Source organism: Taudactylus pleione, unplaced genomic scaffold, assembly GCF_031769625.1.
Source record: "Taudactylus pleione unplaced genomic scaffold, aTauple2 ptg000634l, whole genome shotgun sequence".
Lineage (NCBI taxonomy): Eukaryota > Metazoa > Chordata > Amphibia > Anura > Myobatrachidae > Taudactylus > Taudactylus pleione.
In genome coordinates this window covers 3,639,978-3,662,662 of record NW_028285036.1, presented here as the reverse complement: position 1 = coordinate 3,662,662, position 22,685 = coordinate 3,639,978, and the positions used below count along the sequence as shown (strand labels likewise).

Genomic DNA, 22,685 nt, shown 5'->3' with positions numbered 1-22,685 from the left:
ACATAAGCCTCCACTAACAGACATCACACCTCCGCCTGTTCTCATCCAACATGACTCCGCCCATGCACACACAGCATCACCTCCGCCTGTTCTCATCCAACATGACTCCGCCCATGCACACACAGCATCACCTCCGCCTGTTCTCATCCAACATGACTCCACCCATGCACACACAGCATCACCTCCGCCTGTTCTCATCCAACATGACTCCGCCCATGCACACACAGCATAACCTCTGCCTGTTCTCATCCAACATGACTCCGCCCATGCACACACAGCATCACCTCCGCCTGTTCTCATCCAACATGGCTCTGCTCATGCGCACACACACAGCATAACCTCCGCCTGTTCTCATCCAACATGACTCCACCCACGCACGTGCACAGCATCACTTCTGCCTGTTCTCATCCAACATGACTCCGCCCATGCACACACAGCATCACCTCCGCCTGTTCTCATCCAACATGGCTCCGCCCATGCACACACAGCATAACCTCCGCCTGTTCTCATCCAACATGACTCCGCCCATGCACACACACAGCATAACCTCCGCCTGTTCTCATCCAACATGGCTCCGCCCATGCACACACACAGCATAACCTCCGCCTGTTCTCATCCAACATGACTCCGCCCATGCACACACACAGCATAACCTCCGCCTGTTCTCATCCAACATGACTCCGCCCATGCACACACACAGCATCACCTCCACCTGTTCTCATCCAACATGACTCCGCCCATGCACACACACAGCATAACCTCTGCCTGTTCTCATCCAACATGACTCCGCCCATGCACACACACAGCATCACCTCCGCCTGTTCTCATCCAACATGACTCCGCCCATGCACACACAGCATCACCTCCGCCTGTTCTTATTCAACATAACCCCCCCCCCATGCACGCACACAGTGGGCGTGTTATGGGAGTCTTGAGGGCGTGTCAATGGAAGCAGCTCGGTTCACAGATGCACAACTTCCAGTGGTGGGTTACCCATCGATGGTCACAAACCATGGTACCATCGGTGGTTTAACTCGATGATGTGCAACCATCGGTTTCGCCCACCGATGGTCAGCCCTGATCTAGTAGTCGCTGTGCAGCAAGCCAATCAGAATTGGCGGTGGGGGTTTTCTGGGGCGCATCGGAGGGTGGAGCTATACGCCGTGTCCCAGGCTTTCTACGTGCCATGGAGGAAAAGAAATAAAACATTGTGCAGTGATATGCCATCGATGGTGAAGAACCATGTAATTAGTTTCCCTTTAAGTTTCTCCTCCTCCCTGTAGTGTTTGGTGTCCCTCTTCTTACAGTCCGTTATACTGTAAGATTCGTGCACAGCTTACCGATCCATCACAGCTTTCTCCCATCTCATGTTTCTAGTTGCTGAACCATTTTGTTAGATAGATAAACTGTTTCTGATTACTCCAGAACAGAATAAATTCCCTAATTAGGTCTTTTAATGACAGCAGTAAAGGTCAGTGAAATAAAGTGGATACCAGCTGAGCAGTAATTGGGAGACTGACTTTGCGAAGTCTTCAATGATCTGACTTTGAACACAACTATTGGAATAAATCATGAATAAACCGTTCCTGTGTTTCTGCCCATAAAAATGTTCCTTTCTGATTGTAAATCTGACTAATGCAATGTACGAATAGTTACCGTGCTAAAATACCAAGACAATAAAAAAATGTTTTGGTGCCTAAACATCCTCTTCTTCTTTTTTTTTGCTGGGAAAGTAAAAAAAAAAAACCAAAAACTCAAATTAAAATATAAAACAGAAATAAGTAAAAGTAGATAAAGTAATGTGCAATTTACAATTGGCAATTTAATCTACAATATTTTCCTTCTCCGAGAATGAACAAAACCTTGCATGGGCCTGACCCATTTACATTTGGGGGTGGGGGGTTAAGAAATTTATGTAATGAATGAGATATTCCAATGGAAATTAGGCTCTCTAATGTTTTTATAAAAGATGAAATAAAAAATGTATTACAATTCTGTTGCAAAGTAGAAAATATTCTAAATAACTACACGATGAATAATTTATTACAGACCAAATCATTAATAAAGCAAAACCAGAGTTAACCACACATGAATTCATGGGGGGGCGGGGGGGAGAAGTATAACATAAACTTTCAGACACAAAATGACTGTACTGAAGTAACAGAGTATCAGTAACTGTTAGGCCAATTACAAGTAGTCTTTCCCACTACACTTTATGATTGGCTGGCATTGAATGGAGCCCTTTAATTGAAAATCTGTGGATGTGGGGAGAAAAATTCTCAACAGTTCCATTAATGTCAGTGGCCCATTCATTTCATTGGGGTTTCTGCAGTACCTTACAACCCCAGTGGAAAGAATGGCCTTTGATACCAATGGTAAAACTGCTCTTGTTAACTCCTAGTGAGTATGTACACAATGCACCACCACAGAAATGAAGAGATTTGTGGCATGCTTGGAACGCACGGAAATGGAACTAGCTGCGTCCTAAAAAAAGTGGCGCAATGTGAGCGCACATTGAGTTAAATGCACACAAATGGGTATGGAGACACAGGGCACAATTCATTTGTTTTATCGCGCTGGATCTCCTGTCTAAAGTGACGGGAGATCGCAGGGCGATATTCAATTGATGGCGATCTTCGTGTCGATCGCGCCCAAAAAGATCTGGTTTAGCCACGTAAAACAGCTACAGCCAACCAAAGTGCTGGGCGTGTTCACGAAAAGTGCCTTTTGGGCACCCAAATGGGCCACTTTTCGCACTTTTCAGCTCGCCATCCCCAGGGGGGGTATTGTGTGTAGAATTTTGAGGACAACAATGAATTTATTCCGTTTTGGAATAAGGCTGTGACATAACAAATTGTGGAAAAAGTGTAGCGTTGTGAATACTTTCCGGATGCACTGTACAAACTTGCGAGGCTTCCTGTCGCCATCTAGACCAGGGGCTTAATTATGCACGCCCCTGCAATGGCGTTAAAACACACAGGCTCGCCTGCGTTCCTTCGACCCCCCCCACCCCCACTTTCCACCCCCAAACATCACTTCTTGCCAATCATTGGTCCGTGTCTCTGCGTATCCGCTGCATTCGCTTTTGCCATCACAGCGGCTGGTTTGCGCACACGCGGTGCATACACAAGCGCAGAACGCGAACATCGGGTGTGTGCGTCTGCAGACTTGCGATCTAAGCTGAATGAGGCCCCCAGTTCAACAAGCTGCTATTAAATACCTTTAAAAAACCACAGAATGTTAGTCCAGCAGCGCTGTCATTTCCTATAAGGGATCCTTACACCTTATATCGTTTGTCACTTAAATCATCACTTCATACTGCTAATATAAATAGAAAAATATTTTCAGATCCTAAGTCTCGACACAATATTCAGATGTTCAGAATATATCAAAAACAAAATAAGTAGCAAATAAAAAAATTTCTTTATTGAAAGATTCTTCTAAAGAGAGTCCTTCTAGCATATCGCATATGCAGGTATTTAGTATGTAAAAGAAGCATGAACAGAGCTATCCGGATCTGTTTTTGTTTTTGATATATTCTCTTGGATACATTTGAACATTGTGTTGAGGCTTTGATCTGGAAAGGTGATTTCCGCTTTAAAGATATTGATACATCTGAATATTGGGCCTGATTCAGAGCCGAACGCTCTGACCAGAGCGCTCGCTCTGAATCAGTGCCCTCCTCCATGAAAATGGAGCGGCCTCCTGGCCGCTCGCATAGCTGTGGGTGACCACCCACAGCATATGCGAGCGTCCATGATGATGGTCGCGATGGTCTTGACCATCGCGACCATCGGGCTTGCGACGGAGACCCTGCGGTAGGTTCTTGCTGCCGCAAGCCCTGGAGTGATTTTGGCTCGATCAGAGCCAAAATCACTCCCACTGACATCACTACTGATGTCAGTGGGGCCGGCTTCTGACCAGAGCACTCGCTCTGAATCAGTGCCCTCCTCCATGAAAATGGAGCGGCCTCCTGGCATAGCTGTGGGTGACCACCCATAGCATATGCGAGCGTCCATGATGATGGTCGCGATGGTCTTGACCATCGCGACCATCGGGCTTGCGACTGAGACCCTGCGGGTCACTACTGATGTCAGTGGGGCCGGCTTCAGACGGTAGGCGTTCCCATGGGAACGCCTCCGTCTGGCAGGCACGCCCACCAAAGGGGGCGTGCTGTCAATCAACATCGACAGCACGCCCCCTTTGGTGCGAGACCCGGAGCGATGGAGAGCCCGTCGCTCGCCGGGTCTCGCACATGCGCACGATGGAGCTCCCTCCGTCGTGCGCATGCGCAGTGGGGGAACATCGACCCGCTTGCGAGCTGGTCTGAATGACCCCCATTGTGTCGAGACTTTGGATCTGAAAATAAATGGTTTCATTTTGAAGATCTATCCGACCTTTTAATCTGCGTTTTTTTTTTATTTATTTTAGTAGTATGATGTGATGATTTAAGTGACAATGATATAAACATTGGAATACAGCGCTGCTGGACTAACATTCTGTGGTTTTTTAATGTATGCTGAATCGACCGAACGTCTCTTTTGGCCCAGCAGTTACTTACCTAGTCCTGGTTGCAGTGGCTCCAGAGTCTCTTTCCGGGTCCTGGCTCCGCTGGCTGCCATGTGACCAGTACTTCCAGTGGGGACCTGTGCTAAGCGGCAGTCCAGGTGTGTTTTCTCCCCCTAATCCTAATCCGCCCTCTGCCGAAAGGCAGTTAGAAGCTTATTTGTGTCTATGGGTAAACACCTCTTTTTGACCTGTTTAGAAAGTGTGATAAATTTTCCCCTAAACTGTATTAAGCTGGCCACACACTAGACCAACTTTCATCCAACCATCCAACTAATTGATTGGTTGGAATGAAAATCTGGTAACGTATGGGAGTAACTGATGATCAGCAATTTGCTCCTAAATGCCAGAAAACAGATGAAAATGGCGTCAGACAAGTTTGTTAAATGTTTGATCTAAACAATTTGTTTAAACAACAGTTTTTGTCCATTTTCCGGCGTTTGGGAGCAAATCGCTGATTGTCATTTGCTTTCATACGTTACCAGGTTTTCATTCCAACCAATCAACAAGTTGACTGGTTGGACAGATAATCTTCAGATGTGTGGGCAGCTTTAGACTCATTGTTGGCCACTTTTGGTCAGGTCTGGACCCCGTGGTTTTCAGGTAAGACGACCATTCCTGGCTCCTGTAAGTGACATGTCTCCAGGTTTATCAACATTCTACAAAAGGAAAAATATAAATATACTGCCGTCTATGGCAACCAATTGAATGATACATTGACACTACTTTCGATTTTTAATTTTTTTATTCCCTACAGACATATCGGTAAGCCTCCTCGCCGTCGTGGTCAGTTTCTGCGGGTTGGCCCTTCTGATCGTCTCTCTGTTTGTCTTCTGGAAGCTCTGCTGGCCGTGTTGGAGGAGTAAGCCCGTCACCGCTACGGCGCATGTGGTCCTCCCGTGCATTCCTAGCGCCCCTCCTGAAGTCATGGAAACCGACGAGAAAAAAGAAATTAAACAAAACGGGAAACACTCGGTGAAGGTGCAGGAAGCGGCCATGAAAATCAGCCACACGTCACCGGATATTCCCGCCGACGTCCAGAACGCGTTGAAGGAACATTTAATGAAACATGCACGAATACAGCGTCAGATCACCGAGCCAGCTTCCTCTTCACGGTAGGGGATGGGAATTCTATAGCCTGATATCAGTGTTAGTATCTCACAGGTCTCGGCTACCAACTTTGACACTTTTATGTTGCCATTTTGTTTCATATTGTAATTATGTCAAAGTAACTACAATGAAGAAATAGAGTTTCTTATGGCCACACTGATCACTGGAGCCAGAGGAGCTCCTTGAAGTTCGTCTGAAACCTCTGGTTACTTGATCATATGAATTTGAGGATGCATAGTCCCCCCTTCACTCATTCTCCCTAGTACACAGCCCCTTCTTCACTAACTGTCCCCAATACACAGCGCCCTCTTCACTCACTGTCCCCAATACACAGCGCCCTCTTCACTCACTGTCCCCAATACACAGCGCCCTCTTCACTCACTGTCCCCAATACACAGCGCCCTCTTCACTCACTGTCCCCAATACACAGCGCCCTCTTCACTCACTGTCCCCAGTACACAGCGCCCTCTTCACTCATTGTCCCCAGTACACAGCGCCCTCTTCACTCATTGTCCCCAGTACACAGCGCCCTCTTCACTCATTGTCCCCAATACACAGCCCCCTCTTCACTCATTGTCCCCATTACACAGCCCCCCCTTCACTCATTGTCCCCATTACACAGCCCCCCCTTCACTCATTGTCCCCAGTACACAGTCCTCCTTCACTCACTGTCCCCAGTACACAGCCCCCTCTTCACTCACTGTCCCCAGTACACAGCCCCCTCTTCACTCACTGTCCCCAGTACACAGCCCCCTCTTCACTCACTGTCCCCAGTACACAGCCCCCTCTTCACTCACTGTCCCCAGTACACAGCCCCCTCTTCACTCACTGTCCCCAGTACACAGCCCCCTCTTCACTCACTGTCCCCAGTACACAGCCCCCTCTTCACTCACTGTCCCCAGTACACAGCCCCCTCTTCACTCACTGTCCCCAGTACACAGCCCCCTCTTCACTCACTGTCCCCAGTACACAGCCCCCTCTTCACTCACTGTCCCCAGTACACAGCCCCCTCTTCACTCACTGTCCCCAGTACACAGCCCCCTCTTCACTCACTGTCCCCAGTACACAGCCCCCTCTTCACTCACTGTCCCCAGTACACAGCCCCCTCTTCACTCACTGTCCCCAGTACACAGCCCCCTCTTCACTCACTGTCCCCAGTACACAGCCCCCTCTTCACTCACTGTCCCCAGTACACAGCCCCCTCTTCACTCACTGTCCCCAGTACACAGCCCCCTCTTCACTCACTGTCCCCAGTACACAGCCCCCTCTTCACTCACTGTCCCCAGTACACAGCCCCCTCTTCACTCACTGTCCCCAGTACACAGCCCCCTCTTCACTCACTGTCCCCAGTACACAGCCCCCTCTTCACTCACTGTCCCCAGTACACAGCCCCCTCTTCACTCACTGTCCCCAGTACACAGCCCCCTCTTCACTCACTGTCCCCAGTACACAGCCCCCTCTTCACTCACTGTCCCCAGTACACAGCCCCCTCTTCACTCACTGTCCCCAGTACACAGCCCCCTCTTCACTCACTGTCCCCAGTACACAGCCCCCTCTTCACTCACTGTCCCCAGTACACAGCCCCCTCTTCACTCCCTGTCCCCAGTACACAGCCCCCTCTTCACTCCCTGTCCCCAGTACACAGCCCCCTCTTCACTCCCTGTCCCCAGTACACAGCCCCCTCTTCACTCACTGTCCCCAGTACACAGCCCCCTCTTCACTCCCTGTCCCCAGTACACAGCCCCCTCTTCACTCACTGTCCCCAGTACACAGCCCCCTCTTCACTCACTGTCCCCAGTACACAGCCCCCTCTTCACTCCCTGTCCCCAGTACACAGCCCCCTCTTCACTCCCTGTCCCCAGTACACAGCCCCCTCTTCACTCACTGTCCCCAGTACACAGCCCCCTCTTCACTCACTGTCCCCAGTACACAGCCCCCTCTTCACTCACTGTCCCCAGTACACAGCCCCCTCTTCACTCACTGTCCCCAGTACACAGCCCCCTCTTCACTCACTGTCCCCAGTACACAGCCCCCTCTTCACTCACTGTCCCCAATACACAGTCCTCCTTCACTCCTTCTCCCCAGTACACAGCCCCCTCTTCACTCACTGTCCCCAATACACAGTCCTCCTTCACTCCTTCTCCCCAGTACACAGCCCCCTCTTCACTCACTGTCCCCAGTACACAGGCCCCTTTTCACTCACTGTCCCCAGTACACAGTCCTCCTTCACTCCTTCTCCCCAGTACACAGCCCCCTCTTCACTCACTGTCCCCAGTACACAGGCCCCTTTTCACTCACTGTCCCCAGTACACAGCCCCCTCTTCACTCACTGTCCCCAATACACAGTCCTCCTTCACTCACTGTCCCCAGTAAACAGCCCCCCCCTTCACTCACTGTCCCCAATACACAGTCCCCCTTCACTCCTTCTCCCCAGTACACAGCCCCCCCTTCACTCACTGTCCCCAATACACAGTCCTCCTTCACTCACTGTCCCCAGTACACAACCCCCTCTTCACTCACTGTCTCCAATACACAGTCCCCCTTCACTCCTTCTCCCCAGTACACAGCCCCCTTTTCACTCACTGTCCCCAGTACACAGCCCCCTCTTCACTCACTGTCCCCAGTACACAGCCCCCTCTTCACTCACTGTCCCCAGTACACAGCCCCCTCTTCACTCACTGTCCCCAGTACACAGCCCCCTCTTCACTCACTGTCCCCAGTACACAGCCCCCTCTTCACTCACTGTCCCCAGTACACAGCCCCCTCTTCACTCCTTCTCCCCATTACACAGCCCCCTCTTCACTCACTGTCCCCATTACACAGCCCCCCCTTCACTCACTGTCCCCATTACACAGCCCCCCCTTCACTCACTGTCCCCAGTACACAGCCCCCTCTTCACTCCTTCTACCCATTACACAGCCCCCCCTTCACTCCTTCTCCCCATTACACAGCCCCCTCTTCACTCACTGTCCCCATTACACAGCCCCCCCTTCACTCACTGTCCCCATTACACAGCCCCCCCTTCACTCACTGTCCCCAGTACACAGCCCCCTCTTCACTCACTGTCCCCAGTACACAGCCCCCTCTTCACTCACTGTCCCCAGTACACAGCCCCCTCTTCACTCCTTCTACCCAGTACACAGCCCCCCCTTCACTCCTTCTCCCCATTACACAGCCCCCTCTTCACTCCTTCTCCCCAGTACACAGCCCCCCCTTCACTCCTTCTCCCCAGTACACAGCCCCCCCTTCACTCCTTCTCCCCAGTACACAGCCCCCCCTTCACTCCTTCTCCCCAGTACACAGCCCCCCCTTCACTCACTGTCCCCAATACACAGTCCCTCTTCACTCCTTCTCCCCAGTACACAGCCCCCTCTTCACTCACTGTCCCCAATACACAGCGCCCTCTTCACTCCTTCTCCCCAGTACACAGCCCCCTCTTCACTCACTGTCCCCAGTACACAGCCCCCTCTTCACTCACTGTCCCCCAGTACACAGCCCCCTCTTCACTCCTTCTACCCAGTACACAGCCCCCTCTTCACTCCTTCTCCCCATTACACAGCCCCCTCTTCACTCACTGTCCCCAGTACACAGCCCCCTCTTCACTCACTGTCCCCAGTACACAGCCCCCTCTTCACTCCTTCTACCCATTACACAGCCCCCCCTTCACTCCTTCTCCCCATTACACAGCCCCCTCTTCACTCACTGTCCCCATTACACAGCCCCCCCTTCACTCACTGTCCCCATTACACAGCCCCCCCTTCACTCACTGTCCCCAGTACACAGCCCCCTCTTCACTCACTGTCCCCAGTACACAGCCCCCTCTTCACTCACTGTCCCCAGTACACAGTCCCCTCTTCACTCACTGTCCCCAGTACACAGCCCCCTCTTCACTCACTGTCCCCAGTACACAGCCCCCTCTTCACTCACTGTCCCCAGTACACAGCCCCCTCTTCACTCACTGTCCCCAGTACACAGCCCCCTCTTCACTCACTGTCCCCAGTACACAGCCCCCTCTTCACTCACTGTCCCCAGTACACAGCCCCCTCTTCACTCACTGTCCCCAGTACACAGCCCCCTCTTCACTCACTGTCCCCAGTACACAGCCCCCTCTTCACTCACTGTCCCCAGTACACAGCCCCCTCTTCACTCACTGTCCCCAGTACACAGCCCCCTCTTCACTCACTGTCCCCAGTACACAGCCCCCTCTTCACTCACTGTCCCCAGTACACAGCCCCCTCTTCACTCACTGTCCCCAGTACACAGCCCCCTCTTCACTCACTGTCCCCAGTACACAGCCCCCTCTTCACTCACTGTCCCCAGTACACAGCCCCCTCTTCACTCACTGTCCCCAGTACACAGCCCCCTCTTCACTCACTGTCCCCAGTACACAGCCCCCTCTTCACTCACTGTCCCCAGTACACAGCCCCCTCTTCACTCACTGTCCCCAGTACACAGCCCCCTCTTCACTCACTGTCCCCAGTACACAGCCCCCTCTTCACTCCCTGTCCCCAGTACACAGCCCCCTCTTCACTCCCTGTCCCCAGTACACAGCCCCCTCTTCACTCCCTGTCCCCAGTACACAGCCCCCTCTTCACTCACTGTCCCCAGTACACAGCCCCCTCTTCACTCCCTGTCCCCAGTACACAGCCCCCTCTTCACTCACTGTCCCCAGTACACAGCCCCCTCTTCACTCACTGTCCCCAGTACACAGCCCCCTCTTCACTCCCTGTCCCCAGTACACAGCCCCCTCTTCACTCCCTGTCCCCAGTACACAGCCCCCTCTTCACTCCCTGTCCCCAGTACACAGCCCCCTCTTCACTCACTGTCCCCAGTACACAGCCCCCTCTTCACTCACTGTCCCCAGTACACAGCCCCCTCTTCACTCACTGTCCCCAGTACACAGCCCCCTCTTCACTCACTGTCCCCAGTACACAGCCCCCTCTTCACTCACTGTCCCCAGTACACAGCCCCCTCTTCACTCACTGTCCCCAGTACACAGCCCCCTCTTCACTCACTGTCCCCAGTACACAGCCCCCTCTTCACTCACTGTCCCCAGTACACAGCCCCCTCTTCACTCACTGTCCCCAGTACACAGCCCCCTCTTCACTCACTGTCCCCAGTACACAGCCCCCTCTTCACTCACTGTCCCCAGTACACAGCCCCCTCTTCACTCCTTCTCCCCAGTACTCTGCCCCCTCTTCACTCACTGTCCCCAATACACAGTCCTCCTTCACTCCTTCTCCCCAGTACACAGCCCCCTCTTCACTCACTGTCCCCAATACACAGTCCTCCTTCACTCCTTCTCCCCAGTACACAGCCCCCTCTTCACTCACTGTCCCCAGTACACAGGCCCCTTTTCACTCACTGTCCCCAGTACACAGCCCCCTCTTCACTCACTGTCCCCAATACACAGTCCTCCTTCACTCACTGTCCCCAGTAAACAGCCCCCCCCTTCACTCCTTCTCCCCAGTACACAGCCCCCCCTTCACTCACTGTCCCCAATACACAGTCCTCCTTCACTCACTGTCCCCAGTACACAACCCCCTCTTCACTCACTGTCTCCAATACACAGTCCCCCTTCACTCCTTCTCCCCAGTACACAGCCCCCTTTTCACTCACTGTCCCCAGTACACAGCCCCCTCTTCACTCACTGTCCCCAGTACACAGCCCCCTCTTCACTCACTGTCCCCAGTACACAGCCCCCTCTTCACTCACTGTCCCCAGTACACAGCCCCATCTTCACTCACTGTCCCCAGTACACAGCCCCCTCTTCACTCACTGTCCCCAGTACACAGCCCCCTCTTCACTCCCTGTCCCCATTACACAGCCCCCCCTTCACTCACTGTCCCCAGTACACAGCCCCTTCTTCACTCCTTCTCCCCAGTACACAGCCCCCCCTTCACTCCTTCTCCCCAGTACACAGCCCCCCCTTCACTCCTTCTCCCCAGTACACAGCCCCCCCTTCACTCACTGTCCCCAATACACAGTCCCCCTTCACTCCTTCTCCCCAGTACACAGCCCCCCCTTCACTCCTTCTCCCCAGTACACAGCCCCCCTTCACTCCTTCTCCCCAGTACACAGCCCCCCCTTCACTCACTGTCCCCAATACACAGTCCCTCTTCACTCCTTCTCCCCAGTACACAGCCCCCTCTTCACTCCTTCTCCCCAGTACACAGCCCCCTCTTCACTCACTGTCCCCAATACACAGCGCCCTCTTCACTCCTTCTCCCCAGTACACAGCCCCCTCTTCACTCACTGTCCCCATTACACAGCCCCCCCTTCACTCACTGTCCCCATTACACAGCCCCCCCTTCACTCACTGTCCCCAGTACACAGCCCCCTCTTCACTCACTGTCCCCAGTACACAGCCCCCTCTTCACTCACTGTCCCCAGTACACAGCCCCCTCTTCACTCCTTCTACCCAGTACACAGCCCCCCCTTCACTCCTTCTCCCCATTACACAGCCCCCTCTTCACTCCTTCTCCCCAGTACACAGCCCCCCCTTCACTCCTTCTCCCCAGTACACAGCCCCCCCTTCACTCCTTCTCCCCAGTACACAGCCCCCCCTTCACTCACTGTCCCCAATACACAGTCCCTCTTCACTCCTTCTCCCCAGTACACAGCCCCCTCTTCACTCACTGTCCCCAATACACAGCGCCCTCTTCACTCCTTCTCCCCAGTACACAGCCCCCTCTTCACTCACTGTCCCCAGTACACAGCCCCCTCTTCACTCACTGTCCCCAGTACACAGCCCCCTCTTCACTCCTTCTACCCAGTACACAGCCCCCTCTTCACTCCTTCTCCCCATTACACAGCCCCCTCTTCACTCACTGTCCCCATTACACAGCCCCCCCTTCACTCACTGTCCCCATTACACAGCCCCCCCTTCACTCACTGTCCCCAGTACACAGCCCCCTCTTCACTCCTTCTACCCATTACACAGCCCCCCCTTCACTCCTTCTCCCCATTACACAGCCCCCTCTTCACTCACTGTCCCCTTTACACAGCCCCCCCTTCACTCACTGTCCCCATTACACAGCCCCCCCTTCACTCACTGTCCCCATTACACAGCCCCCCCTTCACTCACTGTCCCCAGTACACAGCCCCCTCTTCACTCACTGTCCCCAGTACACAGCCCCCTCTTCACTCACTGTCCCCAGTACACAGCCCCCTCTTCACTCCTTCTACCCAGTACACAGCCCCCCTTCACTCCTTCTCCCCATTACACAGCCCCCTCTTCACTCACTGTCCCCAGTACACAGCCCCCTCTTCACTCACTGTCCCCATTACACAGCCCCCTCTTCACTCACTGTCCCCATTACACAGCCCCCCCTTCACTCACTGTCCCCATTACACAGCCCCCTCTTCACTCACTGTCCCCATTACACAGCCCCCTCTTCACTCACTGTCCCCATTACACAGCCCCCCCTTCACTCACTGTCCCCAGTACACAGCCCCCCCTTCACTCACTGTCCCCAGTACACAGCCCCCTCTTCACTCACTGTCCCCAGTACACAGCCCCCTCTTCACTCACTGTCCCCAGTACACAGCCCCCTCTTCACTCCTTCTACCCAGTACACAGCCCCCCCTTCACTCCTTCTCCCCAGTACACAGCCCCCCCTTCACTCCTTCTCCCCAGTACACAGCCCCCTCTTCACTCACTGTCCCCAGTACACAGCCCCCTCTTCACTCACTGTCCCCATTACACAGCCCCCCCTTCACTCACTGTCCCCATTACACAGCCCCCCCTTCACTCACTGTCCCCATTACACAGCCCCCTCTTCACTCACTGTCCCCATTACACAGCCCCCTCTTCACTCCTTCTCCCAAGCTATTGTTCAGATTTGAGCATCCCTGATCCCCATATAACCTGTGTTCTCACCATCTCAGCTAGACATTTCGCTATTAGGAAGAGGTTATGGGATGGGAGCAAGTTTGAAATAGTTTCACAAAAATGTGACCCGGCACAGCGGTGATTACCACCTGTCATTTGCTCAAGTCCAGGCATCATCTGAGCGCAATTTTCTAACCTCACATTCTGTACTGCAAATACATGTACTGTTCTCTGATGCACCCGCCTTTGCCTGGAGAAGTGGGATGAGGGAGGGAAGGGGCAGACTGATGTAGGTGGAGCGCAGTATGGGCTCGATCCTGTGATTGCGGGTGCAGCCCATTACGGAGACTCACATACGCCTGTCCAATGGGGTGATGACGATGGTCGCCAGCAGTAGATGACCCCTTCTTTTTTTGGATGATTGCGAATGTTCCACTGATTGCTGCTAGAGTATAAATGATATTTTTGTGCTGGTGTGTTAGAGTATTTTTCTATGCTTTTATGGAAGCCTAATGGCGAATGCGTATTTTGCAAACAAAACAACTGTGACCAGCAACTGTCTGTAAATATGGGTGTTGGTGTACGTGCTGTATGCCTGGCGAAACTCGAGTGCCTATGCCACTAGTGGCGACCTGCATCCATCTTGCGATAGACGCCCCCTTGCATATGTACCCAATTGGTGATTTTTAAAGTGAACACATTTTACCCCCGTGATTTGGCCTCGTCAGCCCCTCTGTCCACAAATTTGACTTTCATTGATTTACAATGGCACGTGAAATGTTCCTGCGCTTTGCGGTATGCTTATAAATGGCTTCCAGGGGGAGATGTAGTATATTAAGCAGCAACTTGGAGCGAATTTTTGGCCAATGTACAAACTGAAGGAAAATTGCAGAAAAACTTTGTTTTCTACACACAAAACACAGCAAATCCACTAACGGTTTTATTTTTACACATTCTGAATAGATTTTGACGGATTTATTAAACTGCGTTTTCAGAAACCCGCCAACAAACTCGCCGGAATATTGAGGTGCCTCTTCCCGGCAAGAAAGAGAATCCTTTTTCTATGTAAATTGGAGCAGTATTAATTCATGAATGAGGAGGGCACAGGCATGCTGGCACTTGTAGTGCCATATAATGGGTGCGCACATCGTTAGAGTACGAGAAGCCTGGCAGTAGAAAATGTTATATAGTCCTTCCTAGTTTCATTTCTCCTGCATTTTAGAATGCTTTTAATGTGTCTGATTAACATGTAGTGTTGTTATTCAGCGAGCATCATTCATTGTATTAATCCAGTCATGTCAGCATGGCTGTCCCTGTAATCAGAACATGGTGTATCTCTTATTCTCTGTGTTCTAATGGGAAGAATGCTTCACAAATGTTTCAAAAGCAAAATCCATCGGCCTTTGCCCTGTAGTCATCAATGGCTCTGCCATCACCACAGACAAATGAAAATTAATATATTACGAGGACGGCAGCAAAGTGTCTGTACCAACACGCAGAGAGATCTACCAGGATGATTGTGATATGTATTACACACTCAGAGCAGCCTGAATTCTCTGTGCCATGGATTCAATATAGTGCTGGACACGTTTCTCAGGGACTGTGGCCCGTAATGGCGTCACGCAGTTGCCGCAAATTTATTCAGCTGCACATTCGTGCTGCAAATCCGCCCCCCTGTTGCACCATATTCTAAAGGTGCTCTGTTGTACTGAGATCTGGGGACTGTGGTGGCTATTGGATGTCATATGTGCTGTGTGACCTGGTATTAGCCTTCTGGATGTAGCTGTTAGAGCATGGGGAAACTGTGGCCATCAATGGATGTATGTGGTAAATTTTGTCGACATGGTCATAATGTTGCTATGCAGCAAGTCAACATGACTATAATGTCGATAAAACGTTCTACTGGTGACGGCGGCTCCAGCGATGTCTTTCAGGTCAAGCTGTGACGTCCTGTTGACTTCCGGCTCATCCTGTAGTGCAGGGGTCTTCAACCATGGCCCTCGAGCTGCTGTGGAACTACACATCCCAGCATGCACTGCCACCTGTTTGATATAACAGCATGCTAAAACTATGGCAGTGCATGCTGGGATGTGTAGTTCCACAGCAGCTGAAGGGATAAGGTTGAAGACCCCTGCTGTAGTGGTTCCCGCTGTGAGTATCCTTAACCGTACCCCTAATGCCTAGCCCTATCCTCCTTTCCCACAGCCTAACCCTCCCCTCCTGTGCAGAATGTTGACGTGTTTAATATCGACATTCTGCAGATTCTTTCATCCTAACGGGTACACTGTCACCAACACAATGCAGGATAGATCCATGGATTCATGTGAACACCAAATTCTGACCCCACCAGCTGCGTGTTGCAGCAGAAAAGAGATTGTTCTGATCCGGTGACGTTTTTTTAAGTCATCTGCTCAGTTTTGGTGACCTGTGCCCACTGCAGCTGGCAGAGAGGAACCCAAATCACAAAATCAGACAAAAAGGGGTTGCAGATTAAACCTTTTCATATACAAGCCACAGTGGAGTTATCCGTAATCATCTATAAAAGAAATAAAGAATTAAAAAAGCAAACTGAAAGCGAGACACAATTGGTACCACCGAGGGACAGGAGCCATATATACGTCTTTACTCCATCTGTTCCGTTGTAGGACTAAACAGAGTGAGCTACCGAACTGTAAATTACATACCAACACGTTTCATCGTAAAGTGACTTCATCAGGTGGATGACACGTCGCTATTATATTGTTTTATTATTTCATCCAGTATTAAAAAACAATTGTGAACCGATTGCTTAAAAATGTAGAAACATAGGACTAAATTGTTCATACAGTAGCGTTCATATCACGCTCAATCTAAATCTAGTTACTTCCATGAAGAGATCATGCATTTATATGGGAACATCAGCCAATATATAAAATCTTCGCTTTAGGTGGTGGTGGTCTCTGTCTAATAATTCTGATTATTTAGGGTGCAACATTCCCCCGATCCAGCAAGATCTTCTGCAGGGTCCACCATTGCTCACATCTGGGGAGGGGCTTTGACAACACCACAGGGGGAGGGGCTTCAACAACAACGCTGTGTCCATATTAACCCAGTCTATAGTAGCCGAGAGGAGAGCAGGTTCTGCTGGCTGTGGTCTGTCTGGGCTGAGCCAGCAGATCTGTGGAAACAGCACTCCAGCCTGGGGTCAGAAGCAGGTGAAGTACCTGGGGTCCCCAGTTACTGTGTGCAGAATTGTATATTTTCGCCATAATCTGCCAGGCAGATAAATACAATAGAGAGCGTTCACCTCTGCTTTTGAGATATATTGCTATGATGGTATCACTACTGCAATCTGCATTTTCTGAGGCTGTTCTGCTTTCATTTAAATGCTGGGACGACAGCTGTAGGAGCATGTGGCGGGACAAGCCAAATCATTTCAGCAAGACTTTAGACAGCTCTGCCTGTGCGACTTTTCCTACGTATAATTCATTTTTCCGACTAGTCAAAACATGTAATTTTCTGCTGCGTTAGTCAGTTTTAAGTCGCTGTGCTTTATACTCTGCACTAATCGGTAAACACAAGCCGCTGCCTTCCGAAAACCGAAAACAAAAATTCCTGAGTATTAATCCAGTCATGTCAGCATGGCTGTCCCTGTAATCGGAACATGATGTAGTTTATTTCACGTATAGCCTGCATAACCATTTCAGGACAGGTAGGAGGTCCTATAGTGGGAACGCGTGGTTCTTCAAATATTCTGGATTACATAGAGAAAATAATCCCTCTGTTTGTCCACACTGTCCCTGGCGCTCCTCTCCCTATTAAACTCTTTCATAAGTGGACTACGGAATTGGAGAATCTTGCTTTACTCTGGATCCAGAGGCCGGTTTATTAAAGGGCAATAACTGTAGTACAGACATGGTTGGCACTGTCAAAACCAAGGATAGCGAAACTTGGCAACCCTGTCAATGGAATCGTTATGATTTACCGCCAGACCCATGCCCGGCGGTTGGAATCCCGACAGCGGCATCCCGGCAGAGAAGGAAATACAGATCGTCAAAGGTAAGTATATAGTAAGCTATTTCTACCCCCTAACCCTCCCTTAGGGGTGCCTAACCCCCCCCCTTCCCCGCCGCCTAAACCTAAGTCCCCGGGGGTGCCTAACGCTAAATTCCCCTAGCCTGAACCTAACATCTTGGGGGGGCCGTCTAACCCTAAGTCCCCCCCAGGAACCCTAAACCTAAACTTGCTGCTATCCACGCCCGGCGTCCCTTCGATCGGGATGCCGGGTGTCAGGCTCCCGGTGTATGTCTAATAACAGGCGTCGGCATATCGACGCCTGTCTTTAGACCCTTGCCGGGATATAACAGTCGGGAAGCCGGCTGTCGGGATTAGGTCCGCCGGCTTCCCGTCTGCATACCCTGTCGATAACGCCTTATCGATAACAAGTATCCAGAGATATGAAAACAAATGTTGTATAAGCTGCAGGAGGGCGCTCACAAACCAAGAGAACAGATTTGTATGAATTTGGTAAGCCCTTCAATAAAAAAAAAAATCAGCAAGACAAGAAATAAATGAACCAGATTTCCAAATGGGAAACCAACTTCTAGCAGTAGTTTAGTACGCGTTTAGTGTGACGACCCTCTCCTTGTCATGTACAGTGTGATATGGCAGACCTGAATGGGTTCATGCCGGTTAGCAGGAAGACACTGACAGACACGAAACGCTTAGGAAAACTAATTATGCTGGAACGACGGAGGTTTAGACAACACGAGAACGACCTGACGTATATTGTGCAGCAAACTGGTAATTTCTTTATGCTAATTCGAGAAACAAAAGAAGAAAATTAATTGAATGTCGAAGAAGGTAGACACGTTAAGTGAACCTATTTTATAAACAACTGTAAAATGTAATGGAATTGATTTTTTATTTTTTATTTTTTTTGTAGCTCTTCATGAAACCATTTTACAAATCTAGACCCACTTCTAAAACAAATGATTAGTTAATGGTCCGCGGAGACCGGGTTCACTTTGGGTAAACATGGCAACTGTACAAAAATGGTAAACACATCGGTGCCCCCATTGAAACGAAGGATACATATTAATACCCATGAAAAAAAAGTTGTATCGTAGCAGCCTTTAAATGCTACCTGCCTGTCATAGGAGGAGGTGAATTAAGATCTGAACGCGACTTAGGAGGAGATGTGTCAAACCTCGGAGAGAGAGAGAAAGTGGAAAGAGATAAAGTACCAATGTGTTTGAAAAATGACAAACTGTTTGGTACTTTTATCTCTCTCCAAAGTTTGATGCATCTCCCCCCCTTAAACTAAAAAAGCCCCTGAGTTAGTTGGCCTTCACCCATGTGTACAAAAGGCTACTTGGTACAACTGATGGACCACTATTTCTTATACTCTCAGTGGTCATGTTATCGGGTACGGGATGTAGTTAATAGACCGGCGGACGCAGTGCCACCGGTCTAAATTCCAGACTGCACCTGCCCGACAAGGGACTTAAGATAGGCGTCGAAATACTGACTCTTAGTCCTGGCACGGAGGACCGACCCCTGCCATCCCGATCGTCCGCTGACGGGTAAGTGTAACACTTAGCCCGGGGATGAGAGGGTTAGGCATCCCCCGGGGAAGGTTAGGGTTAGGCTAGGGGAAGGGGAGGTTAGGGTTAGGCACTATAAGGGGAGGTTAGGGTTAGGCAGCCCTAAAGGAGGGTTAGGGGGGGGAGTGGGGAGGGTTAGCGTATTTGCCAACGCTCATAGGACGGCCAATGGTTTTAGATCTGAGCGGCACTACGCATTGGTCCTGCTTCGTCGTAAGCGTCAGTTCTGTGGGTGGAAACGCTTTGGGTGGTGAGGTCAAAGGAGAATGGCAGGGCTGGTTGAAGCGACAGTAACTCAATTACCATGCGTTACAGCAGTGGTAGGTAGAACAACACCAGTACACAGCACGTCCAAACACAGTGGGTTCAATTCCTATCCACTAAGAACAGGGCACCGAGGCTACAGTGGGCACAGGCCCCCAACACTACAAAGTTGAAGAGTGAGAAGACCTTGTTTGGTCTGACGCATCCTAATTCCTGCTCTACCATGTAGATAGTGGGACCAGAATTGGGCATAAAAAACTTGACTCCATGGATCCATTTTGCCTTTTATCATTGGTTTGGTGGTGATGGTGTAATGGTGTAGGCCAGAGTTTCCCAAACTCTACCATTACAAGCCAGGTTTTAAGGCTAAACAATCTTGAGCACAGGTGACTTAATTTAACCATCTGGACTCAAGCATGGATAGCCTTAAAACATGGACAGTAATGGCGCAGTTTGGGCAACCCTGGTGTAGGGGATGTTTTCTTGTCACACATTAGGCCCATAATACCGATTGAGCATTGCGTAATAGCCACATCCTACCTGCTGAGCATGTGCTTCACTTTATGGCCACCGTCTCACCATCCTCTAATGTCCACTTCCACCAGGAAAACGCGCCATGTCACGCAGACCATGACGATGAGATCAGTGTACACCAATGGCCGCCACTGTCACCGGAGCTCAGGCACAAGTTATGTCGGCAAGACCAGCCACGGGGAGCGTTCAGTGGTATGACCGTGCAGTTTGTGCCGTCATACAATGTGCCACGCCCACTTACCTAGCCCCCGCCCACAGCCACTTTTCATTTAAGTTCAAAAAAAAAATTATGCCTTCTAGCCTGTTTAAGTTTGGCAAAGTCACATGTGGTACCAGTCTTTAAAAATGAGAACCAGGAATTGAATTGAAGCCCCTGACCCGGACTGCTGCAAGTAAATTATTTAAAGAGATTGTGAGGAAAACTATTGTTTGTGTACAAAATAATTTGACTATTTAATGAGCTACTGAGACCAGGTTATTTTTAAGGTGAAAATGTGTCTTGATGCTGATGATGACCCTGTCTGTGTGGAGATTGCATGTCCCCCTTGTGTGTGCCTGGGTTTCCTCCGGGTGCTCCATTTTCCTCACAGTCTATTGTGCATGTTCTGAGTTGGACGTGAACACAGTTTGTCTTTTTACACTGCAAATAAAGGCCCTCATTCAGAGCCGTACGCTCTGAGCAGAGCGCACGCTCTGAATGAGGGCCGCCCTCCATAATTATGGAGCGTCCTCCTGGACGCTCGTATAGCTGTGGGTCACCACCCACAGCCTATACGAGCGTGCAGTTTGATGGCCGCGATGGTCTTGACCATCGCGACCATCGCCACTGCGAGCCGGAGCCTGCAGTTGAGTTTTTCAACCGCAAGGCCCGGAGTGATTTTGGCTCTATCAGAGCCAAAATCACTCCCACTGACATCACTAGTCAACATCGACAGCACGCCCCCTTTGATCAGACACAACGAGCGAAGGAAAAACCTTCGCTCGTCATGTCTGGCGCATGCGCACGACGGAGCTCCCGCCGTCGTGCGCATGCGCAGTGCACAACATCGACCTACTTGCGAGCGGACAGCCGCTTGCGAGTGGGTCTGAATCAGGCCCAAAGTGTATTGTTTCTTAAGGCCCCCATACATCAGCAATTGATTGCAGCAATCGTGCAATTTGCAATCGATTGTGTATAAAAATCTTTACCTTTTTCAATCGATTGCAGAATTGCCACAATCGATTGAAAAAGGGAAAGATTTTTATACACAGTCGATTGCAAATTGCACGATTGCTGCAATCAATAGCTGACGTATGGGGCCTTTACAGACGTGTAGCCATGCCCACTGAGATGTGTGTTTCAAAATGTTGTCTAGTTCTGTCATGGCTGCTTCCACACCTAGCTGGGTGTTGTTCACAAGCCAGCCCCTGTCTAGATGTTACCCTCTGCACTTGAGGTGAGGGCATTTAGCTGCCATTTAATGGTGTGTTGGTCCTACATGCTAGTGCAGGAAATTGCAGAGAATTGGGGTCTCTTGAGGACGGGCTGCAAGCTTAAATGTTTTGATCAGAATATGAACCAAATCCCCCATGCTGTTATTTGCTAGACACGCACAGATTTGCCGTATATTATTGTTAGTGCCGATAGCGACAGACTTTGTTTTGTATACATGTATGGCGTTAATACTGCCACACAGCTGGTACCATGTACAATATGGGTACCACCGAGCGCGGGCATATTTCTTTTCTGTTTTGTTTCAAGAATTCTGCGAATGCCTTTTGGTATTGATCCACGTAGCAGTATGGGTACATAAGACGAGAATATTAGGTGAAGGATGGAAGACAAAGGGTAGTTATAAATAGAACAAATTCAGATGGGGCTTTAAGCTATTAGAGGTGTCCCACGGGTGTAAGTATTGAGCCCTTTCACTATGTGTAGCTTAGTGTCGTCAGGATATGTGGACGTCTTACTCTGTCGGCCATGTAGGGATATTTACTCAGAATACGACCGTAGCTCCTACAGAAAGATTTCGAAAAGATAATAAATCTGTGTAATGAAAATGGTCTGTACCCAGCACTGCATCCTGGGTATGAGTTTGGTGCGTGTGTCGGTGCATTCCTGTGGGTAGGAGGAACCAAAAATGAAATACCGGGTCTGGATAATATGCTGGAAAAACTAATATATTGCTAATAGGTGGAAGACAACTGAATTAACAACTGATATTTGGAACTATCCGTGCACCGAAGGAGAGCACGTCCGAAAAGGGGGCATGGCCTCATGGTATCAGGACGTGCCCCCGTTTTCATGCTGGGCTGCCCCCCCGAGAGACTCCCCGCACTGTGTGGATACCGTGCGCGTGCAGTGCAGAGGTGTGCGCTCCCCTCAGCTTTCTCCACCGCACGCGGGACACGGAGCCCTGCATGTGGGACAGTCCCAGTAAAGCGGAACAGTTAGGAGGTCTGTCGTATAGTTCTGGGAGTAGTTGCCTGGAATGTAAGTTGATGTCTTCAGAGTGCCTCATTCCGTAGGATACAATGGGGTTTATGTATCAAGCAGTGAAAAGCATGGAGAAGTTGCCCATAGCAACCAATTAGCTCCTACCTATTGTTTTATAGACTGTACTTTATAAATGCTACTTTACAGCTGATTGGTTGCTATGGGCAACGACTCCACTGATCCACTTCTTCATACTTTTCACTGCTTAATGCATAAACGCCAGTGTGTCTATGTCTCCCTTACACTTATTTGGGGAGATTAATCAAATACTAACAAATCTGCTCCTAACTGTCATGTTAGAGGCTGTAGGGTCTAT

At 50.4% G+C, this 22,685-nt stretch overlaps 1 protein-coding gene across 2 annotated transcripts in view; it reads left to right on the top strand.

The window, feature by feature from the left end:
• SYT10 (synaptotagmin 10) overlaps window positions 1-22,685 on the top strand; it is a 79,214-nt gene that overhangs the window by 5,788 nt on the left and 50,741 nt on the right. For both annotated transcript variants that reach the window (XM_088454880.1, XM_088454879.1), the window contains one exon: window positions 5,324-5,681. In XM_088454880.1, coding sequence (XP_088311006.1) covers window positions 5,324-5,681 — 358 coding nt within the window. The remainder of the gene's footprint in view (window positions 1-5,323; window positions 5,682-22,685) is intronic.